General features: G+C 51.6%; 1 protein-coding gene across 1 annotated transcript in view; it reads right to left on the bottom strand.

Annotated features, from left to right (window-relative positions):
- Window positions 1-23286, bottom strand: part of LOC132079268 (hydrocephalus-inducing protein homolog) — a 60723-nt gene that overhangs the window by 21744 nt on the left and 15693 nt on the right. Inside the window, exons 11-35 of the mRNA XM_059481770.1 lie at window positions 22023-22148; window positions 21176-21267; window positions 21024-21124; window positions 20427-20562; window positions 19823-19987; window positions 16721-16959; window positions 15415-15667; window positions 14705-14848; window positions 13227-13367; window positions 12423-12739; window positions 11770-11932; window positions 11187-11288; window positions 10283-10492; window positions 9286-9414; window positions 8230-8407; window positions 7596-7756; window positions 6734-6867; window positions 5636-5772; window positions 4876-4997; window positions 4597-4788; window positions 4124-4228; window positions 2842-3081; window positions 2409-2589; window positions 1761-1931; window positions 1290-1463 (exon numbers count right to left, since the gene is read on the bottom strand). Of these exons, the coding sequence (XP_059337753.1) occupies window positions 1290-1463; window positions 1761-1931; window positions 2409-2589; window positions 2842-3081; window positions 4124-4228; window positions 4597-4788; window positions 4876-4997; window positions 5636-5772; window positions 6734-6867; window positions 7596-7756; window positions 8230-8407; window positions 9286-9414; window positions 10283-10492; window positions 11187-11288; window positions 11770-11932; window positions 12423-12739; window positions 13227-13367; window positions 14705-14848; window positions 15415-15667; window positions 16721-16959; window positions 19823-19987; window positions 20427-20562; window positions 21024-21124; window positions 21176-21267; window positions 22023-22148 (4113 nt within the window). The remainder of the gene's footprint in view (window positions 1-1289; window positions 1464-1760; window positions 1932-2408; window positions 2590-2841; window positions 3082-4123; window positions 4229-4596; window positions 4789-4875; window positions 4998-5635; window positions 5773-6733; window positions 6868-7595; window positions 7757-8229; window positions 8408-9285; window positions 9415-10282; window positions 10493-11186; window positions 11289-11769; window positions 11933-12422; window positions 12740-13226; window positions 13368-14704; window positions 14849-15414; window positions 15668-16720; window positions 16960-19822; window positions 19988-20426; window positions 20563-21023; window positions 21125-21175; window positions 21268-22022; window positions 22149-23286) is intronic.

Here is a 23286-nt window from a genome sequence, read left to right as displayed (position 1 = left end):
CAGATGGTTCAGGGGGGCTTTGTAAAGCAAGCAGGCACCTTTGACTGCAATGGGCACAGCCTTGGGAAGGAACATGGCTCTTTTCCCCAGTCTGCTGGGCACTGGCAGCACTGTTTCCCAGAAGCAGCTCCTTCCCTGCTTCTCTTACCAGCATGGTAAATAAAGCACACCATCCCATACTTGATTTTAAAGCCAGCACTATGTCCCTCCTAACAACTGTGCATGCAGGTGATGCTGCTTACACAGCAGTTCCCCTGCAGATCAAACCAGAGATTTGTCCTCCAGGGGCATTGTTTCCATACACTGCACCCATCCTGCATTCCCATGTGGAGACCTGCAGCCCTGCCACACTTGCATCACCCATCTCCACTGAAGCTAAATCCTCCTTGTGGGAAAAGCCCAGCTGGGACCCAGACTCTTCTTCCTTCCACCAGCTCCCAACCCAGCCAGGTTCAAAACTGAGCACTGCAAAACTTCCCCCTGCACCGAGCCAGGTCTGGCCTCACCCTGCAGGGCTCAGGGCACCAACTACCCAGGAAGTTTCATAAGTCTCCAGTCTCACATGGAGAACAGCCCAACGAGCTGTGTAACCTGACAGTGGCCACAGGTAACTCTCTGGAGAAAAGAGCTCATCTGGAGCATGTCTCTCATTGGAAATTCCTCTGGGAGGCTGTCCTTCCCTTCCTCTCATTTGCGAGGTTACATGCATAGTCAGTCCTCTTGTGCTCAATGAGCCACTTCAGAAGGCTTTTTCCTTGTTCAGGTGGGCAGCAGTTCTGCCTGCTGCCCATAAGAAGAAGGCTCAATTCAGCCTTCTTTCCTCAGCTTTGAGGAAATATAAAATAGTTGGGAAAGAAGAAGGCTCAATTCCTCTTCTTTCCTCAGCTTTGAGGAAATATAAAATAGTTGGGAAAGAGACAGGCATGCTTTACCAGCCCTAGATGAGCTCTTTTCTCCAGAGATTTACCTACACCCACTGCCAGGTTACACAGCTCGTTGGGCTGTTATCCATGTGAGACTGGAGACTTTTATGAAACTTCCTGGGCAGTTGGTACCCCTAGAAACACGAACATGTGCCAAGAAAGGCAGCAAAGGGGGCTATAAAAGAACCTTTTTCTGAGCCCTTAAAATTGATTTCATTTTTTTGGCAAGCCAGTGATGCACTTCACCCATGTTCCCTAAGAGAAACCCAAGGACTGAAAAACTGCTGCTCTGAGTAAGCAGAAGTGGACAGTGGTGGTGGGTTTCTCAAGCACTGGCCCTGGGTCCTTACCAGCATTTCTCCTTACCAGCATCACCTTCGTCTTTGCCTTCCAGCTCCAGGGCAGCCTGGGTGCAGAGCTCCCGGGCACGGAGCCCCGCTGGGCTCCCGTCCTTGGCCATGGCCTCTTTCACCACGGTGTCGATGGACACGTAAGCAGCGTCGTAATACTGACACAGGCCTGCTGCTATCTCTGTCTTTCCTGAGAGAGAGAGGAGGACTGCTTGGTGACACTGGCACAGGAGGCATTGCAGGGACAGGCCCTGGAAAACCTCCAACAAATTTCAAAGTTAAAATGACAGTGGGAAAGCAAGTGTCCCTCCAGGGGAGGCCATGAGGGAGGCAGCTGCAGCGTGGATACAAACTCTGAATGCTAGAGCCAAGTGGATCATCTCCACCTCCCGTTCAGCTGAGGACTTGCCTTAAGCACCGTGGCCCACCAGGATGTGTTCCCCCTGCTCGTCCCTCTCCCTGCAGCCCTGGGCTGCAGCTCACGTACCTGCCCGGGGCGGCCCATGGATGATGACAACCATCCCTCCTTGGTGGGGCTGCGCCTCGCAGCTCTCTGAGTCCGGGTCAATGCCCAGGTGGCGCAGGACAGCCCGAGAGACAGGATTCCCAGCCTCTTTCACCATGGACTCAAGACAGAACGGGACAGCTCTGTGACGTGCTGCAGTGCAAAACCAGGGGGAAAAGTCAGCCTCCTGCCTACCTTTGATCCTCACCATCCTCCCCATGCCCTCAGATCCCAGGAAAGGAGACTCGGTGAAAGCAAGATGAGATTGTTCTTTTGCTGCTAGGAAGGTGCAAATATAAAAGAGCCAGTGATATTAGACCTGGTCCTATTGGCTGAGGAACTCATCCAGCCCTAGTCTTTGTGGCTAAGGGACACAAGGAAATATCCTGATTATTTCCCACGTCTACGGCAGGCAGATAGGAGCTTGCTTTGGCTGCACTCAGGACTGGAAGAGGACGCCACAGCCCTTCAGCCAAGAGTTCCTCCACCAAGCTGGGGAACAGGCAGCTGCTAAAAGCACGGGCTTTCCCTGGAGAGCAAGGTGACAGAGAGTTCAGGGTGTATGGGCTGGAGTCCCTGCTGTGACCACAGGCAAAACAGACACCACCAAACCCTCACTGTTTTTCTGACCTGCTGCTGCATTGCCCATGGCCTTGGCCTCAGCCCTGGCCTTGAGCTCTGCCTCTTGAGCCTTTGGCCTCCTCTGTGCTTCATGGTCCTGCAGCACCTCTGGAGGCAGTGTCTCACCCACGGCACGTGGAGGCAGAAAAAATCTCTTTTGGTACTCAGACCCCACTGCCATCCGCAGGATCTGTGTGTGGAGGGAAGAGAAGCCATACACAAGATTCCTTTCCTTGCCTTTCATCACACAGACTCAACAAACCCATTTTCTGTCTCCTCCCTTCCTCCCAACAACACAAACTATTTAGTTTAGGTCCTCCCACAGCATGTCAGCAGAGCTGGCTTTGCCCTGGGGATTGCCTCCATCTCCCTGGCACAAGCCTGGGAATGCTGGAGTGCTGTGAAGCTAGGGCAGCGTGTACATGGGGCCCAGACTTCTCACCTTCTCCTCCTCAAGGTACTGCTCATCAAAATCCAGGGAATAAAACTCAATGGGGAAGTTGCATGGGTTCTTCACCACCACTGTGGCCTCCACCCCATCGCTGTCCACCAGCATCCATCCCATCTTTAGTGCTGGGGGCCTGAACTCCAACCGTGGCTCAAGACCTTGTCCTGAGAGGTGCAGCTTTAAGTGATTGCTGCTCCCACAAATGATAAGCTCCAGCTCATTCTTGTAAGACCTCTAAAAAGAGGAAAGCGCAGAAAACTCATCCATGAAGTCTCAGATGACAGGACCCCAAATACAGCAATGCTTGGTGTTATCAGTCCCTCCAAGGTGAATGGAAACCAGATATTTACTTATGCTAGGGACTAGAGCATCTGTAGTAGTCTGGGTCTGAGTAACTGGGATGAATGCTGGTGTGCACTGTAACTGGGTATCAGATGGATGTACAATGGCCTGTCAGACATTTTCACCTAGTCATGCAGGAGTGCAGTGCTCATGGGAAAGGCCCTCAGGGTTACAGTGTCCAGACACAGTCCTGGCACTGCTGCATCAGGCAAACACCAGCTCCAGGAGAGAGGCAAATGAGCTCTTGCTGGCCAGAAATAAGGGTCATCTTCTCTGCTTAGTGTTTGGCTCTGGTCCAAGCCAGACACAAGATGGTTACATTTCTTGAGCAATTAAAAGATCCCTGGGAGTGTGTGTGGGCACAGAAGCACTTGTGTCCATGCTGGTACACACTGCCACTTTCCAAGACCCAGCAGCCACAGGCAAACCACTTTTGGGAATGCTTTGTCCTTTGAGCTGAATCCCCAGCTGCACAGGAATGTGCAGGCAGGCCAGAGCCCCAGGGACTGCTGGCAGCACCCCACTACAGGTGACCGTCCTGCCGTGCCCAGGAAGGTGGGTGGTGGCTGTTTGGTCTGTCCTGCAGCAGGATGAGCCATTCCAGGATTATCCTCTGTGAGTGGGCAGCTGCTCTGCACTGAGTGTCACAGCTGCAAATACAGCCAGGCAAGGGGCAGGCTGAGGGGAGTTGGGCACATCCCCCCCATGTGCCAAGAGGCAGCCTCAGAGCCCTGGTGCTCTCTGTGCAAGCTCCCTGTGAGCATTTCAAAGCACATCTCACAGGAGTGCTCTGTGGGGTGAACTGAGCCACACTGAGTACGGGGTTTGCAGAAGGCTCCCTGTGAAGGCAGAGCTCCTACCACACTCTCTGCACCAGGCCCTCATTTCCAGATAGCCCTGACAGGCCTCCTGGGCTGACACCCACCAATCTCACCTCCTCCTCAGGTGTAAACTGGATATGCAAGTTCTGCCACTTTCCTGGATCAAGGGTTCCTTTGGAGGGCGTCACGTCAAAGGGACAGGGCTCGTGCTGATTGTTCTGGGCACAGAAATCAATAATGTGAGGTCTCCTCATGTTCTGAGACACTGACACGGTGCTGAGAGCACCCACAGCCAAACCAAGTGTGGCCCCAAAGCCCAGAGCTGGAGGGAAGCCCTGTAGACAGGGCAGGCAGATAGGGAACTACTGTCCTCAGAGGAGGAGGAGGAATGGGTGAAGATGGCAGCAAAGCAAAGCATCAGCTAATGGAACAGGTTGAGGCAAACCAGCCTTGATCTAGACCCTCAGAAGGTTCCTCAAACACACTGTAGACCCAAGAGCTCAAGCAGCCACAGAGCAGAAAGGGCAAGAGTCACAAAGAAAACCCAACCAAGCAAGGTCTGTGTTCAAGGTCGCCTGTGCTTTACCCTCAGAGCAGGCTCCTTGGAAGCAATGAACCATTTGCAGGGTACTCGGAACCAGTTGAAGAGTCGGATGGTCTCAACCTGGCAGTCCCCAACAAGGATGTCAGAGAACTGCAGTCTGTTCTTGGAGAGGGTGAGTGACAGTTCCAACACAGTGGCACGGATGCGGATGCTGTACATAGGGCCTTCTGTCACCTGGAGAAGGACAGAGAATTCAGCAGAGCGTGCAGGTGACATCTGCTGCTGTGCCCAGCCTGCTGCCTGCCCCAAGAGCTGTGGTACCTCTATGGGCAGCACCACTTCCACGTCACCATATGGCTTGTGGGCACTTTCAAAGCGCACGTCGAAGTCCACGCTGTTGTTGGGGGGCAGGCAAATCATCTGGTCCAGGCCCACGCTGAAACCTTGAACAGATGAACACAAAGCAGCTGAGATACACACAAAACACAAAATGTGTACAAGCATTTAGGACTTACAGGTGTCCTGGCTGAGAGGTGTGGCAAAAGCCCCACGCTGTGCTGTGACCTGGACAAAATCTTAAGAGTGCGCCTGAACACCCTTCAGACACAGTGAGCCGCTGTGTGATGGAAGGGCAGCCTTGCCTCAAGGCCTCTTTTGGAAACCTCTTTTGATCCACCAGAGGATCTCACAGGCTGCTTCCTCAGTAAAGGCTGAATACAGGTGCTGTGAACCTGTGTGAACTCCAAACAAAGCACTTCCAAAATACAGCAGACCCCACTGGTTGGCAAAAGAAGCCCACAGAGTGTCCAAAGAAACTTGCTGCTTGTGGGAGCCAAGGGTGGAAGATGCTGAGAGGTGACCAGGGTGATGGTCACCATTGGCCCCTGCACTGAAGCGTTAGGGCAGTCACAGGCAGGCCAGGTCCCTGGGCATGGCTGGCCAGGAGAGTTCTGCCTCTACAGCTCCCATCAGGGGCACTGAGAAGAAAAAGCTCAGAAACCTCCCCAGGTTCAGGGGCTTAAGCTAATCTGTCTGAGACACCTACTTCAAGGGCACAGGAAGTGTCTCCAGCACTGCTTACCTGTGTCCTGCAGGACAGATACATCAACCTGGAAGGACACATGGATCTGCCCAGGGTTGGTGATCTTCAGAGAGCGTGACTCAGTGTAACCCTTAAGGACAGGGCCCATGTCCAGGACATACTCGAGCAGCTCAACTCTGCAAGGAATAAGGACAGTCCTTAAACCACAGCCTGGCTACACATCCAAGTGGATGGAGGATACAAATAAAGTGGCTATTTCTCTATTCACTGCTGTCAAAACTCAGCTCAAGCCCATGAAACCCATGGCCTGACCACCTGGCAATAACTTTGGGAAGTCAGGAGAAGTGCAGGTCCTAGGTTTGATCAGCTACTAATGGTACCTGAAAATAAAATTAGTTTAAAATGGACACTGGCCACAGCTCATCTGCCATGAAAAGCCAGTCTAGGTGAGTCCACTGGGCCTCCACTGCTCGCAGTGGAACTGCCTAGCCTGGTGTACAGCCTGAGCCTGAAATTGCTTTGGAGTCTAGGAATAAGGTTTGCCTGCACAGGAAATCTTCATTGCTCTGCAACCTGACCACATGAGCTGCTCTGCAGAGCATCTCCTTCCTGAATTGAAGCTCCCGTGCTTGTGAGGCATCATGATGGTGCAAAGGGACAGGCCAAGTCACCTAGATAAGCCCTGTCACCCCACCAGGATCCAAACCATCTGATGTTGGGTTTTAAAGGGTTTGCTGACACGTGCCGTTCCCTTCTCCTTTTGTTCAGTGTCACAGCTGCACAGCTGTTAGTTGGAAGCAAGACCTCAGCTGGGAGTTGTCTCTTTCAGAGCTAAGCAGCAGGAACAGAATCTATGCTGCCTGGAAGGGCTAGAAGGTCTGCACTGGGTCCCCCAGCTCTAGGGACTGAACCCCACACCTGTGGGGAGCTGAGCAGTGCAAAGCTCAGCGTGGTGCTGGGGAAGGGAGGACACTCCGCTGCTCACATGCAGCGTGTCACAGCCACCAGGACCAGACCCCTTCTGGAGTCCAGGCTGTTCCCAGCTCTGCAGACACAGGGAGCTCTCAGGAGAAGGGGACATGGCTGGGTGTTCCCACCCAGGGGCACCTGGAGATGGGGATGGGAGTCCCTACTCACTTGACAAGACTCTGGCACAGCTCCTTGTCAGGGAACCTGCTCTTCAGGGGATGGGATGGAAGAATTTGCTGCAGTTCTACAAAAGGTTTCTCTATCAGCATCCTCATCATCTTTATCTGCAGCTGAGTGTCTGACTGAAGAAAGGGAAGACAGTGGCTGGTTAGCAAAGGTCCCTCCCAAAGCCCAGCTTGCACCTGAGAAAGGATCCCAGCCCACTCTTGTTGGGAGGGGGTGTGGGGTCCTCCTGTTGGGCTGCTCAGTGCCTGTGACACCTCCTGCTCTCTTAGCCAGGACCTCATCTCCAGGGAAGTAACTCCAGCATCTTTGCCTGCCCAGACACTGTTAGCAAAGCTGATCTGGCCAGGCAGACAGACAAGCCAGGAACCTTCCAGAGCTCCAGATACTTGCCTGCCCCCAGCCGGTACCAAGGCAGCTTGGACAGAATCTGTCTTGAAAGGGAACTGGCACCAAGCTGGTGCCTGGTGGAGATGAGCACCTCCAGCACAGCCCCAGGGCACAACCAGGCAGCTGCTGTCAAGGTCTGTAAATCTGGCAGGGCTAGGGTTGGGAACAATGAACTCCCCAGCAATGACCTGCATCTCCTTCAAAGCACCATCAACTCCATCCCTGGAGCATGGCCTTCAGCATCTCTCCCTGGGCCAGCCAGGAAGCTGCTGCAGCCCCAGAAGAGACCATGACCAGCGTGGCAGCCCTAGGGGCAATGCTGAGGTGACACAAGGTTGTCAGTGGGCAGGGAGGTCCCAAGTGTCATCAGGGCACTAGGAAGCTGCTGTGGGCTGCAAGGGGCTCAGGTGACATGGAGAGGGTGGCCTGTGCCAAACGGGGCTGCAGCTGTTCTTACTACAGTGCCAGAGGCAATCACGCTGGGCTGCAGGTCCCGAATCTTCAAGGTCTCAGTCTTTGGGCTCTGAGGCTTCTTCAGAACAACTGATTTATAGCTGGGATCAAATATTTGCCGGCGTTTTATGAGCCGTTTCAGTGTCTTCTCATATTTTTCATTTCCTGAAGGAAGAAAGCATCCACAAAGAGAAGGGTGAGCAAAGTGCCAGTCCCATTTAAGCTGGGAAGTCCCCACCTCCCAACACTGGTTTCTTCCAGAAAGAAATCCCTCAAGACATCCATGGAAAGTGGATGCTGCTGCTCCTCTCTGAATCTCATCCCCTGCAATGTCACACAAACCCAACCCTGCCAGAAGCCCTGCCAGCCTCTCTTACAGCTTTCCCAAGCCTTTCACTCTAGCCATCGTCCTTCAGGACCCTGCCAGATGGGCTGGCAGGCTCTGCAGGTGGGTTCCTGGGACAAAGCCCACATGGGATGCTCTGCTCAAGACTCATGAAGCAACCAGGGGGCTTGACTTGATCTGGGAGTCCTGCAACCCTCCAGGCTCGGTGGCGTTGGCATGAGCTGCCCTATGGGCACACAGTAGGGAACAAAACCAGAGGGGCCCTTCCTGGGGGCAGACAGGCAGTGCCCACCTCTGATGTTCCAGGGCAGGTCCAGACTGATCATGGGAAAGGATGCTTCTCCTTTCAGGCAGATATTTTCTGGTTCCAGGTCACCCACTTTAAGCTGGTAAGTCCTGCTGAAGGCTCCTGGTAATCCTGGCATGTAAGAGAATTTCAGCACTTGCTTCTTGCCAGGTGCAAGGGAACCCTGCAGGGATGGGGAAGAGAGAGGGAATGTATCAGAGTGTTTGATGGGGGGTGGCTCAGGGGACAGACAGGCTGAAGAGACAGGTTCTCATCTAGAAGACCACATCACCTTCATGATAAATATATTACAGTATTGGCTTTCACAATTGTTAGAGTAAATACTATGTGTTTTATAATGATGACTTTTGTAAAAGAAGTTTTGCTAAAGTTTACAGCTCTTTTAATGAGAATGTTGTGTTGTGTTAGCAATGTTGGTGAAGAGTTGTTGCAATATTAACATTTAACCAATGAAGGAATGGAAACCTGTTGAATGTGTTGAAAAGTTACAAATGACCAGGACTAGGACAACTGCACACGCTCCATCTGCTGAGCAGGACCCGACACAGCGCCTCAGGGCTCTAGCAGTGACGTTTGTCCCTGTCCTCTGTTGCTCTCTCCATTTCTCATTTTCTCTCTTTTCTGTCCCCCCTCTGGTCGGGACCATGCCCTTTCTTTATCAACAAACAGTTTTCAGATACAACACTTGCTGCGTTTGTGCCTTATTTTCATCTGAGAAATCTATCAAAAAGAATTCTCCTCTGCTCCCCTTACAGCAGGACAGGACAGTGACCCACACACCTGTGCCTCCCGCCCGTGTCGCCTCTGACAGCAGAGCCACCCACCAGCCAAGGCCGTGGGGAAGTCTGTCAGGAGAGCACTTGTTTGACCTTCTCTGGCCCCAGCAGAAATTGCTTACAGCCCTGTCTCTCTCATGGCTGGGTTTGGGCTTTTCCCCTCTGACTTTGTTCCCCCTTCCCCACCTCCCCCCTTTCTTTTTTCCTTTCACACTCTCCTGGGCCACCTGACACAGGGCTGGGCTCAGTCACTTGTGCTACTTACAGTGGTGGGGTTGACCAGAAACACACCAGGCAGATGCTTATCTGCAGGGCTAGGGTTTAGCACCCAGTTGAGTTCAATCTTGCCACCATTCACCAGGGTGACATTGCTGTGATGAATTTCATTAAACATCTGAAGAGAAGGCACAGGAGAGGGAAGTTACAGACCTGGGCCTGCTGCTGAGAATCTCCTTTCTCCCTCCTGGGTTTGAAAGCAGACACATCATGGGAGCAGGGACCAGGGAGGTGATAGGGGCACTTGGGAACCGGGGAACCCCCAGGCACAGGGCACCTGCACAGCACCAGGGAGCTCTGGCAGCACACAGAGCTGTGGTAACAACCACGTGAGGGCCAGCAATGAATGAACCAGGGGACACAGGCCCTCCTCTGCCCTCTGAGGGGTCACCAACAGCCAGGAGAAACAGAGACAGCACTGAGGCATTCCAGAAGAAAAGACACCTGCATGCAAGTATTGGCAAGCAACATGGATGCAACAAGGGAGTCACCCAGGGCAACACAGACAGAGCCAGCAGCTGGGAATATCTGTGGGCTTTTGACTGGAAAAGAGTGAAGTGGGGATTATTCTGGGACAGTCTCTCCAACTGTAGTGACTGGAAGCCCAACTTCTTGCCTGGATCATTGTGTGGATTAAGCAAGAGCTTTAGACAAGAGCATCTCCTTGGAGGTCAGGCTTTAGGAGTGGACCAGCAGAGGGATGTCTCAGGGACACACCCCTCAGAGCATCCCCACTGGGCCCCTGCCTGCCCCAGGAGGCAGTGTTAGGTACCCTGAAAAAGAGGCATTCCCAGCATTGTGGAGAGGGTTGGAGATGGCCATTTTAAAGCAGCTTGGATGCCAGATGTGTCCCTCAAAGGTTGGACTTCCAAGCCCCAGAGCCAACAAAGGGGCTGGGAAGGGCAGGGAGCCCTGGAGCAAGGTGGGCAGGAACCTGCTGGCCGTGGTGCCAAGGCAAGGAGCTGTGCCAGGGATGTGTGTGGTACCTGTAAGCCACGGTTGATCTCCTGGGGCCTCACGAGGTAGCTGAGATGTGAGATCTCCCCAGTCAGCATCACCTCGTAGGTGGGACCTCCCTCCACGTGGCACAGCGCCGTGACATCGGAGATGGTGTTGAGGTGGCCACAGAAGGTGAAGGAGACCTGCTGGCTCTCTCCTGGCTGCAGCACACCTGACACTGGCAGGATACTGAAAGCCTGCATGGAAGACAGGAGAGACTGAGCTGTTGAGCATGGCAATGGATGCAGAAGAGCATCTTGGAGCAAAGTGCAGCTGTACCTGGAGGGGCCTATTCCCCAAACACTGCCAGAATCACCCTCATCTCATCCTGCATCCATGCCACTGACCAGTGGAGGGACCATGGGGAAAATCTTCTCCCATACTCACAGATCAATGCCTTAATTAGTACATTACAGGAAAGTGAACTGGGATGTCTCCTGGCAGTAGAAATTCTCTCTGATGCACAACTTGCCTTTAAGAAGCATTTCTTACTGCTTTTAGAAAAGAAGGAGACTCTGAGAGCTCTTGGAGCTGAGCAAAGGACTCCAGCCCAGCTCACCTGACTCCTGCGGCTCTTCCCCTCTCTCTGATTTAAATGCTGCTTTCTCAACGTGCTACAGCAAAAGCTCCTGCAAAAATTTCCTATGGGCCACCTGAGGAGTTCCAGGGAGAGCAGTGCCCTCCACAGGTGCTGCAAAGTGTCCTTGGGCAGCCCTACAAGGTGTCCTGCACAGCCTCTCCAACTACCAGCTGCTCCAGCAGCACTTTGTGATGGGCCTGCAGGGATGGGAGGCCCCTCTGTGGCCAATGCTGAGGGCCACCAGTGGCACTGGGAGCTGCAGCCCTGCTTGCCACACTGACAGTGTGCAAGTGAGACAGATTCCCTCTTACCTCCTGCGCTTCGAGGGAAGTCTGCGGTGTGTCCACGGAGCAACTGACTCCCTCAAACCCCACTTGGAGGCGAGGGTATTCAGGAATTTGTTCTGCTTGCACCTGAAAAACAAGCCATTTTCTATGCTAGGAGGAAGAGATAGCCACTTTGCAAAGTCTCCCTTTGTAAGACAGCTTCAGGGCCAGCAGTGCAATAGCAGCTCTGGGTGAAAGCAGAGCCCTGCAAACAGGAGTCTGGCTGCCTTGGGAAGAGGCTCCATGGAGATCAGGATCATCTCAGCTGGCTCTGGGAAGGAAGCTGGAGGCCTTACCATGACGAGGCAGATAAAAGCCTCATCTTACATTGTGAAGGCAAAACATCCCACACTCAACACAGGTCTGTAGGATCTGAGTGAGCTTCTCCAAGGAAAACTCTCCTATTTCTCCCTCCCACAGAGCCCATGTCCAGCCACTGGTCCTGCTGCCCAGCCCACTGTCAGGGCACAGGACAGCAGGGCAGCAAAAAGGGAGGTCAGCACGAGCAGGACTTGGTGGTGGCAGGCTGGGGAGGTAACACAAGCAGTAGATGTACAAGAAAATCTACCTTGTCTCTTAAAGACTGGTTAAAATCCTGCATTGTGCTCAGCATTCTGGCTGTCTCCTCATATCTCATCTTGAAGTGTCTCCATCGAGATGCTGGGTGATCCAAATAGGTTGCCTTCCCCTTTGGTGGTTGTGGTTTGAATTTAGGTGGGTAAAGCTCATCTCTGGAAAATAACATAACAGCAAACCCCAGTGGCCAGCAGCAGTAACTTGTAGCTCTACGATCCATGGTGCTAAGTGGCTCTTTCTCTGGTCTTGGGACCTTCTGGGCATCCTCCAGCACAATGCAAGGGAGGAAGGCAAGGAGCGGAGAGCAGCTCCTGCAGAGAGGACCCATCCCAAAGCAGAGGGGCCAGAAAGGCCTCCAGCAGCACTGTGGAAGCTGGGACTAGGAGCCCTTCATCAAGGTGGACATGGCCTCAGGCCACAGAGGCCTGAGAAAGTAGCTTTCACCCCAGCTTTCCTTCCCAGGGGAAACCACTCTGGGGGCTATGCAGCATCAAACTGGTGGAAAACCTATTCCCTGAGCATCCAGCCTGAGCACAGCTGCTCAGTGTCATTTGTCAGACCCCAGGCAAACAGCTTTGTTCTTTGCCAAGTACAAACAGGACACCAGCAAGAAGAGCTTGAGGGGGAGGGCAAAGGTGCACATACCTAAACCTGGTCACCTCGCTGTCGGACTGGAATGACCAGTGGTACTGGACGGGCAGTGGGCTGCAGTTGGTTATCTCCAGGAAACGCACTTCTTCAGTGCCAACCCTGATGCAGCCAAACTCCAGGGAGCTGGGCTGCATTTGGAGATTTGGGAAGTGCACTTCTCCCTGAAGGCTGATACGCTCCACAAAAGGATGGCCCCTGACCATGTCTATCTTCAGAACCTTCTCTTCTTTCCAGCTCTTAAAATCCAGTTCATAAGCTGGATCAAACATGATGTAGAGATGGCAGGTCTCCCCTACATCCACTCTCACAGGCTGCAAGGAGATGAGCAGTAATTAATCACCTGTGGGATGATGTCCCAAGGTCTGACAGCAGCAAACAGTAAATGCTCAAAGTGAGCCCAGCATGGGCTCCTCAGTTCATGGTTCATCTCTCTACAGCAGGGGTCTGACTGCAGGCACCACAGTCCAGTCCAGGATCCCTCAGGCTCCCGTTGCTGTGCTCAGCCCCAATCCAAAGGGGTGGCTGCTGGAGAGCTGGCATGCTTTCCAGGAGACACCTCTACTGCATGCCTTGCCCAGACCCAGCTGCCTGCTCCCTCCTCCCTGTGCCTTAAAGCCAGGATGGATCTTCTCAATTCAGATGAGATTTTGATTCTTTCAGCAGCTTTGCTGATTCAGCTCAGGCCAGCCCATTGCTGATGATACAGAATAGACTTCTAGACTCAAGGAGCTCCCAACAGAAAGGTACCACCACATCCCTCCTCTCCAGACCCCACTGGAGGAGTCCAGGGCTGCTCACCTGGCCACCTGGGAGGGGCTGCTGCTCCTCATCACAGACCTGGAACGGCTGCTCCAAGTCCAGCATGAGGTCCAGTGGCAGCAGGCAGGTGTTTTCTAAAGACAAAGGCTGGTACTGCAGCCTCAGGACATCACTGGGTTTCTATAGAAACAGGAGACAGGGAAAAACAGCATCAACTAGACACAGACCTCCTTCTGCTTCTGCTGCAGCTCACATTTTTCAGCCTCAGGAGTGCATTCATTTCTATTTGCAATTTCTATTTGTTTCTACCCTTCCAGGAGGTTTTTCCTGACAGCAGATGCTTTTCATGTTTAGAAACCACAGCACCCTCTGGAGGACAGAGAAACACTCCCAAGTACACATGAGGGAATAGGCCCCTGAGCGGAGGTGGCTGCTTGAACAAGATCTAAAGCAGAAAGTGAATCCAGGCCATTGGTCTCCAGTTTTGTCTCTCTATTGGGCAGAACAGCACTAGAGGATCTTCACTCACTGACAGTCATTTCTCACAACCTTCCTGGCTCTAGCAGCCTCCAAAAGCACTTTGTCTGCACCACGTGTCCTGCAGCCCCTGCTACAGGCACAAGGTGTCTGTGGTCACAAAGCTCTGAGCAGCCTGGGCTCTTCCTTCCTGTCTGTGCATTGTGCTGGGCTTCCTGCATGGTTTAGAGAAACCAGAGACTTTGGGAAACGACTTCTGTACGTACTGGTACCAAACAGGTGCTGTGCCATAGAATGCAACAAATCAGTTTGTGTGTGTGGCATCGAGCAGAACCCAGGCAGAATCAGGGAGAGCTGAAAAGCTTCTAAATTACACCTGAACTGCCTGTTCCAGGGATTCTGTACTTCACTCGAAGCCTGGGAACCAGAGGAAAGGCCTGAAACTCCAGAAACCAAATCATTAACCGCCTTCTCTTTTTCACACAACTGGCAGGAGGCAGAAAGATGATGCTGGAGTTGGGATCCAGAGACTAAAGGGCACCTGCTCTGCCTCAGTGTTATCATCACTGCAGTTGCAGGATACCTGGGGATCCTTTGAAGCAGAGGAGGCTTAGGGAAATGCACAGAGCTGTACCATACAGCTGTACCATCAAGCATCCATGCCAACAGCAGAGAAGGCAAAGAGACACAGGAGATGTTGGGTTTTTCCTTGTCAGCCTGAGGAATTCACAGGAATCTCCAGATTTCCCAGCTTCCCTACAGCATCAGTGTACAGACATCACCGTGCCTTGGAGGGTCCTCAAAAGCCTCCCTTTACAGTGAGCACAGAAACTGGCATTTCTCTGGAAGTGGCCACCATCTCCTTGGCACTGCAGCTGGAACTGCACTTTTACTTTGGGGAAGTCAAACACCAGTCTCATCTCTAAAAGCATCTTCACTCACTATACAAAGTGCCTCAGCAAGAGTAAAGAGGGGCTTCAACACAAGCACACACCCCCCTCAGCCATGCTGTTAAATGCCAGCATGCAATCCAGACTTACCTTCTCCACATAGAAAGAGAATTCTCTGGCTGATACTTCTATAGAGGGATGAATAAACTCACAGGTGATGATTGTTTCTATTATCCTCTCCATCTTGGAGGCTGTCCCAGTGATAGCTTCACAGAACACATAATCCTGCACCTCCTGCAAGCAAGAGTCACTTGTCACCAGTGGGTAGTGGCAGGGCTCCCTGCAAATGCCCTGCATTGGCTCTGCACCCACCACGGGCCCTATTCCTGCCACAGTTACAGTCACTGCCCCCTTTTCTTCCTGTGCTCAATTGTCTGTGACACTGCACCCCAATAACCACAAAGGGCACTTGTGAGAAACCCCCTCCCTTGACATGGCTTTTGTTTCACTCTGTGCTCACCCCAGATAAACCACTTGGCACTTGTTTAATTCACTTTCTTTTTGGGCTCCTAGTCTAAGTGGAACTTATTTCTCTGCCCTTCTTTGTTGACTCAGCATGCAACACTGCTTGCCCCAAAAGAGCAATATTTCCTTCCACCCCTGCTTTGGGATCAGCACTGGGTTTTGGTAGCTGTGGAATCACAATAAAGTCTCAGCGGGTCTGATGGTGGCCAGCAAGGAAAGCAACTGGTGCTGCCACAGAAACGTGTAGCCTTAAATCAGTTTTGTGAAGGCCCCTGCTCATGTCCCCAGGCAAACGTCAAGGGACGGTGGAACAAGCCCAGAGGAGGGGATCTCACCTGTGGGATGCGGGAGAAGCCTCGCAGCACCATGTCCTCAGATTGGCCTCGCGCCAGGCCCATCGCTGGTGACTTCACCCCAAACGCAGGCTTGGCACGTTTGGGCTTCTGGGAATCATCCTCGGGGCTACTGAGGGCTGAGACACTCTGGGCCTCCTCCTCAGGTGGGCTGTAGCATTCTGCACTCCAGAAGAGCTGATGGTAACGGCGGCCCTTGTTTGTTACTTTGAACTGACGAATACAGGGCACCAGGCTGGAATAGAAGGCAGGATGGAAAAAAGTATGGGAGTAGCTATTTTCCTGGTCATCAGATTGCTCCCAGTGAGCAACCTGAGGTGTTGATTGCTTGGAGACTGTCTTCATCTCCAGCTCTTAATGTGGACCAGAAGTAGTGTGTGATAAGCTGCCCTTTTGATGTCATTATTGCAACGAGAAATATGTTTATAACGGTAATGTAACATTTCCAGGTGAGGATAACAGGACGTGGTGTTTTCCCCCAAAATGTTTGTTCTGGGGTGATTCATACTGTTGCTGTATTTTGTGTTAATCTGTGCCCAAAACTGAAACTGAATCTTTGAGATGCTGCCCTTGGGGACCTTGTGTGTAGGGGCAGGATTGCAGACATTCCTAAAAGCTGCCTCAGAGGCAGTTTCTGGATGATCCCAGCAAGCTGGCAAAAATCATCTGCCTGCTTCAGGAGAGGAAACCAGGGGAGCAGAGCCTCTCTCATTCATATCAGCCTTGGCTCTGCACTGGGAGCCATTTGTAGAAACTTCATTTTGCAATTAGAAACTGTTTGGAAGTGAACTTTGAAAACTCTGCTGGCAGCTCTGCCTCTGGAACTGCTCTGTGGGCTCCTGCCTTCCTGGTGGGGGTTGTCACCCTCCTGTCTCTTTGTTCCCAGGGCCCCTGCTTGCCTGGGAGGTGCCACTGGGAAAGGGCAAGGGCAAGAGAAAGGATCTTCCTTACCTTGGTCCCTCAGCCACATGGAGGGACTGCCTCATCTGGGCACCATTTCAGGAACCTTTTGTTCTGGGGCAGCCTGTGAGATCATTACTTGATCAAGCCAGGACATCAATGTATTGGAACTAAAGACAATATGTGGCAATTTAGCAACTGGTTTCCCTTTCAGTGGCTTTTGAGGGTGTCTAACAACTCTCAACTGCCCATCACATGTTTGTAAAGGAATCTCTGCCTTTAGGGAAGCAGTCAGGGCTTTGAACACTGAAGAAGATCTTGCTGGAAGGACTACAGAAAAACTGCTCCTTGTTGAGACAGGAGGAGAGGTGGGAGTGGAGAGATCTACCTGAATTGGTATCCCAAGTTGAGCTCTGGGGCGAATGGTTCATCTATGACAATTGTGGTGCCAATGCCGAAAGCCTGGAGAAACACGGTGCTCCAAAGGCTGTTCCTAATGAACAGCTGGACAGAGTCCTCAAAGCCCACAGTGTCATCCAGGGTTGCTGTGACAGTCACAGGAACCTCACCCCTAGCAGGGATCACTCCTTCTCTGGGTTCAACAACAAAGCAGTAGGATTTGGAAAGCTGTAAGACAAACATAATATGCATTTAGGATGGAAACCATACACCCTGGTGTCTTGTGGGATATAAGAAAAAGAAAGACTAAAGAGGAGAGGATACAAATCCTGAAGGCTTAATCTCCCTGAAGTTAAGCTACAGTACTGGGCAACAGCAGAGCTCATACAACCTGTATTTTCCCCTCCTTTTAGGGACTCACCCAATTAACCCCATTTTGCCCAACCCAAGGGATGCTTATCCTCAGGAGAGTGTTCCTTCCCCAGTCTTTCTCTGCAGTGTGGGCCAAGGAAAGCTGCTTTCTCTCTCCTGGCCTCTCACAAAGGCTCAAGGCCAGAGGAAGTCAGGACTGCTCAAATCCCACTGCAGAAACCACATGGCTGGAGGACACTGCTGAGAGCCTGAAGAATATATCTCTGCAAAACCAGGTAAGCAAAACCCCAACACCAAACGATTCTTTCCCAAGGGGCCATCAGTGCTTCTCAACACCCCCTGAAGGACTGAAGCCCTCACTCCCCACCAATCATCAGCTGTAGAGAGGTGCCCCAGGGCCCTCTGCTTTGGAAAAGTCACCTCTAAATGCTTATAGCAGAGCAGGAAAGCAGGAAGCAGAAAGAAAACTGGATAACATGTGCTCTGTGGGCATGGCCCACTCTTCCCAAGAACTCTTGTCATCTGCTTTCTCATGGACTTCATGGACTGAGCAAAGGAGCTGGAAGGTGCCCAAAGGAGGGGGAAAGGCCTTGCACCAGCACAGCTGTACAGACACAGCTCTGCAGGTCTGGCCCTGGCAGGAGCACGTGAAACCCAACCTTTACACACCATGAGCACCCAGCCAAGGTGCACTGCTCCCTGCAGAGGCTGAAAGCAGAACTCCATTGTGGAGTCAGAGAAAGCTGCCCTGGAAAAAAACCCTCGCTTCAGAATGACATTTATCTCCCAAACAGCTGGGAAAGCAGCAAGAGGAAAATTCACACCCCTCTTCCTTGGCCCAGGAGGCTGTGGCTGGACTCTCCCACATGGCCTGATGCTTTATCCACAGACCAAACAAGTCCATAGCATCAGGTTTTATCCAGCTCCACAAGTTCAACACACCCAGCATGAAGAAGAACAAGCCTCAAGCCCCTCACAGATCTCCCCCTCCAGCAGACATCCCAGCCAGCCCCAGGCCCAGCCTACAAGCCCTTCCTGGCTGCACCAGCCCTGCTCCCCCTGCCAGGGGAGCAGCCCCAGCTCCTTCTGCCCTCTGCAGCCCCCACACATTAAACAGCCTTTCTCTGCAGCTGCTCCCCAAAGATGCTCTTCAATAGCACAGAGATCACAGGCTGGGGGTGCACAACCCCCACACTTGTCTTTGTGTGGACAGCCCAGATGGCTTGACCCCCAGCAGGTGTGAAAATTGCCTCCCCACCAGCAGTCTGAGGACACACCTCACACCCTGCTCTCTACTATTAACAGCAGTTTGGCACAAAGCAAATGCAGATGGGACAGGGAAACCACAGTGAAACCCATGCTCTGGGGAGCAAAGGACCACAGGTTTCTCTTGATCTCGGAGCTCCAAAATGTGACACACACAGCTAAAGACAAAAGATAAAATTAAGGGAGAACTTGTCAACACAACCCAGATTAATTTCTGCTCCAACATCTCTGCACTTGACTTCACTGAGGGGTGCCCCAGTTAAAACCACTCCAGAGCCAGGTTCCTCTTGCCTCACTCAGAGGGAATATTGGAGTATCTTGCCTCCTCTCACACAGGGCAATATGGAAATCTTGCATTTAAAAACCAAGTCATGGCTGCTACTGGCCAGTCCATTTCCCTGGAAAACAGCCCCACAGATACTTACAATGTCTACCCTGAAGGCTACAGGGACGAGACATTCACTGAAGAGGGTAAAGCTTTGTGAAGCGGGTTGTAGAGCTGGGATCCTGCCAAACTCTAACAGAGTTGGACTTGGGTAGATTTCATCCAGCCATCCAGTGCTCCGTAATTCTACTCCCTGTTCCAGGAAGCAGGCAAGAAAGATTAAAAATCCACCCAAAACAAACCACAACAGGGAAACCTAAAAAAGCTTAAACAGCTCAACCCTGCTCAAGTTATTGCTTTAGGGACAGCTACCATATTCCAGCTGAAATGCTGGGCTTTTGGGGAAAAGAAAAAGAAAAATACAGGTTCACCTCCAAATTTAAAAGGATTAAGGTAAGAGAACCTTTCAAACTACAAATTATTGGCCCAAAGGTAAAAGCTTTGCAAGAAATCTCTAGTTAAGACCAGGCTGACAGTTAAACAACTGGTTATTCTGGTGGGGAGAAACCCTCCTCTTTAAGGTAAGCAGCCTGATAGTTGAAAGCAACTGTTTTGTCAAACTTCAGGCTCCCTGGCACAGCCTGCATTGCCTGTCCTTCCTGTTCACTGATTTACATGCAGTGCCACAATGGCCCAGGTTCAGATGTTTGGTGCCATCCAGGGAATTTGGCATCATCATTTCATTATGTTTTAATACCAGTTTAAATCCTTGCAACCACTCTTCAAATGCCAGCTTTCCTTTCTTTTACAGAAAGCTCAAGGTTCCCAGAAGTCTTCTGACATCATCTTTTGTGCTCAGAGAGATGATATTTTAAAACAGATGTTTCCAAATTTAACAGCATTTTAAAGATTAATTAACTAAAACTACCCTCAATTCCAGCTTAGATGAACTACCTTCTGTGTCAGACATTGACATCACCACCTATGAGGCACGGGCTGTTTGTGCCACCCATCCCTCCTGTCCTTCTCCACAGCAGCCTATGGCTGTTTTCCCGGGCAGAGTCCCTGTCCCCTGTGCACCATTCCAGGAGCAGTTGCACACAGGCTCGCATCTCCCCTCGCACTCACCCGTGGGTGTCTCGCATCCCCGAACACGCCGACGAGAATGTTGGTGCGATGCTCGCCCACTGTCTGCACTTCGATTGTAACTGGGATCTCTGCAGTGCTGTAAGGCTGGACAATCCCACAGGGCTTGGGGCTGCTGTAGAGCACAGGAGAATCCTCCTTGCGTTTCTGGAAGGGACAGAATGAAATGCAACTTCAGAGGGACCTCTGAAGAAACTTTAGACTCCTTAACATCCACCGCAACAGCAACGTACACACACGTTTAAAACTCCTCAGGACAAAGGTAAAAGGCACAAACAAGCTGCAAGAATTGTAGGCTTAGCACTCCCAGGGGATCCTGCAAGGAGGCTGCCAGCACAGCCACTGGTGTCTGTGGATGCAGCAGCTTTTCACAACCCTCTAAGATCTCCCACGAGAAAACACCCTGTAGACTAGAACATAAACTGTTTCCTTAAACTGCATCCTAAAGTTTGCATTCAGGTAGGATCCTGTTCTCTGCAGATTGTTAAGACTGAATAGAAACCAGCAAGGTCTTATCCAAACCCTTTTTTCCCCTAATAATCTCCCCAATAATATTTGACAGGTGCAGGTGGATGTGATGCCAAACCTGGGGAATAAGCCCGTAGCAGCCAGGAAGGCTGGTGGAATTCGTAACAAAGAGCTTCCTCTCATATGGCACCTTCAGGAGGCACTCACGGTACGGCAGGATTATGGGGAACACATTCAGCTCAGGAACGACACATCTGGGCAAAGAGATGACCCCAAGGGAATCAGAGATACTGAGAGAATGGAGAACATTTACCCCCAAAGATTGTGAAATGGAGCAGAACACATTGGTCATGAACAGAACCAGACCCTGACTCTCAGCAGGCCGCCTGGTGTGTCCCAAACCAATGCACGGTGGCTACAACCAGCACAACTCCATCTCTTGCAGGAAGAAGGAGAGGGTTTCCTCGGATAATTTGTTCCACCTCAAGCACCAACACCCAGGCCAATAAATGATATCATTCCTGGTCCCTTTAGAAAAGGGCCCAGGACCATGCTGGGCTGTGACCAGAGGTGCTTTTCACCACAGGCTGCTGTCCAAGCACTGCTGTTCTCATGTCCAGCTGGCACAACATGAGGGCATTAACCAGCACTTCTCCTTGGGAGCTGCAGCCAGCAAAGCCTGTGCAAGGCAGTGCCTGGGGGAAGGGGAAGGTACCTGGCTATGATGAACACCGTTGCCACTTCCTTAGCAATACCCTGCAGGTCCACCAGCAATCTCCGTTTGAATCTCGTCACAGTGTTGGAACAGAGGGTCACCTGGTGGAAAAAAGAAAAGTAAATTCTTCCTTACAAAAGCTCATTACTCACATGTGATATCCTCCAGTTCTTGAGGGAGGATTTGGCCTCAATCCTTCTGCTGGTCCATGTGTAGAGCAGAGTCTCAGAGTAGCAAAAGCCTTCTGGCAATACCAGATTTGTCAAACACACCTTGCTATCACAGCATAGGTCAGCTTCATTAAAACATTAGACTAAAGCTCTACACACCACTGTATTCAAATTAAGGGGCCAATTTCTCATCTGACTACAATGACATAAATGCAGAGGAAATCTGACTTGAACACAGTGAGTTCAGCTTTACAGAAGGAGGCTGAGGGCAAAGAGTGGCCCAGCAGGTGCTGGGCAGTTCAGGGCTGCAGAGTGTTTTGTCTCCACTGGAGATCCCTGCAGTGAACACAAATCATTCTGCTCCCCAGGAGAGGAGAAATGAGACCAAGAAGAAAAGCTAACTGCTTTATGACATCTCTCTAATAGACACCTTCTGCCCTCATCCTTCCTCTGCCCATCTGCAATCAAAGAAGTTGCTCTCAAAAACACAAGAATGGCTTCAGGACTTGACTATATGGTATTGATCTCAGTGTATGATTTTGGAAACAAAACAGTGCTCCCTGAGGAACATCCTGGGTAACCCAGCTAGCAGAGGCCTCCCAGCAGTTCAGATCTCTCACTCCCAGGATGCTCAAAGCTGGCACCAGAGCTAAAGCCCTCCCACACTCCAGTGAAGCTTCAGCCCTGGTGCTGAAGCGTCTGTGGCTGGATTCTTCCCATACCTTAATATGCTGGTGTTCCTGGGGGACGATGGTCCCTTGGCTGGGATTCATTGTGAACTCCCTTGGCTCCATACAGAATTTAATTCCCTTGTCCCAGGATGGGTCACCTTCTTTGCGTATTTGATCAAAGCTGCTCACAGCTGGCTGCATGCCATCCTCCGACATGCGGAGCTTGAACATCACGGGCACCACAGAGTTGTTAGTGAGGCAAATGCTCTTGGTGCAGGGAAAGCCTAGGAAAGGACACAAATATCCATTTAGGCACTCATCATGGCATGACTCCTGGTGGGAATATCCTGGCAGGATGAAAGTGTGATTGGAGTTGAGCTCTTTATTATCTGAACTACAGCTCACCAAGAAGCTGCATGAGGAATTAATTGTCACTTAGTTCCCTTTGACACTGATTCCAGACTGCAGCCTTGAAAATACCCACTCCTAACCCTGCTGAACACTGCAAGCTTCTCTCTTTGTGATGGGGAGGAGCTCCCTCACCTGCCCCAAAGCAGCACCAGTTCTCTCAGTGATGAGTGTGCACCCAGACCGAGCATTTACTCTGAGAATTCAAGCTGTAAAATTCCCTGGTAAGTCTGCCAACACTCTCACCATTTTCAAGATACATAAACAGTGAGTTGTCATTGAAAAGAAGCTACAGCAAAAGAAAATGAGGATGAAATCAGGAACTAGAACGTGATGCACTTAATGCAGTTTCTCTCTGCAGGACCCTTAAAGCATCTCTTGGTTTGGGCCAAACAGACTGAGCACGTGACAGCTCAGAGCCCACTCAACTGGGGGCAATCTCTAATTGCTTTGAGATTAGCAATTAGGAACCAGGTCCCACCTCACCCAGAAACAGGGACATCACAGCCGTGCTGCTCACTGTGATTGTGCCTGCAAGGGGATCCCCACTTTAGCTCTGAGATTTGCAGAGATACAGCCACTCATGGTGGGGATCTCCTGCAGAGCCCGGAGAGCAGCCACAGCCTGATCTGCAGTGCACATCTGGCCGGGCTGGCCAGCTCTGTGGGGAGGAGAATTCTCCCCAGGCCTGCTCACCAAGAGTCACTGGAACACAGATGGGGAGTAAAAACAACTGCAGGTGCAGCCCAGAGCTTCTCTGTGCCCATCAATAGTGATCTCTGCCAGCAGGGAGGCAAGAGAGGCACAAAAAGGAGAAACCCAGATGTCAAAACCTCAAATGAGACTGAGGTCAGCACATGCAGACAACAGTCAACAGTTGAAAAGAAGCAAAGATACAACAGCTGCCTTTCTATTCTGTGGTTCCATTTGATCCCACAATGGCAAAACGCCCCCTGAGGCAGCAGCAGCCCTGCAGTTCACAGCCTGAAGAGGCTGCTGTGGCAGATCATGAAT

This window comes from Ammospiza nelsoni, chromosome 13, assembly GCF_027579445.1.
Source record: "Ammospiza nelsoni isolate bAmmNel1 chromosome 13, bAmmNel1.pri, whole genome shotgun sequence".
NCBI lineage: Eukaryota > Metazoa > Chordata > Aves > Passeriformes > Passerellidae > Ammospiza > Ammospiza nelsoni.
The sequence above is the reverse complement of the archived record's forward strand: the minus strand, read 5'-3'. Positions and strand labels throughout refer to the sequence as shown.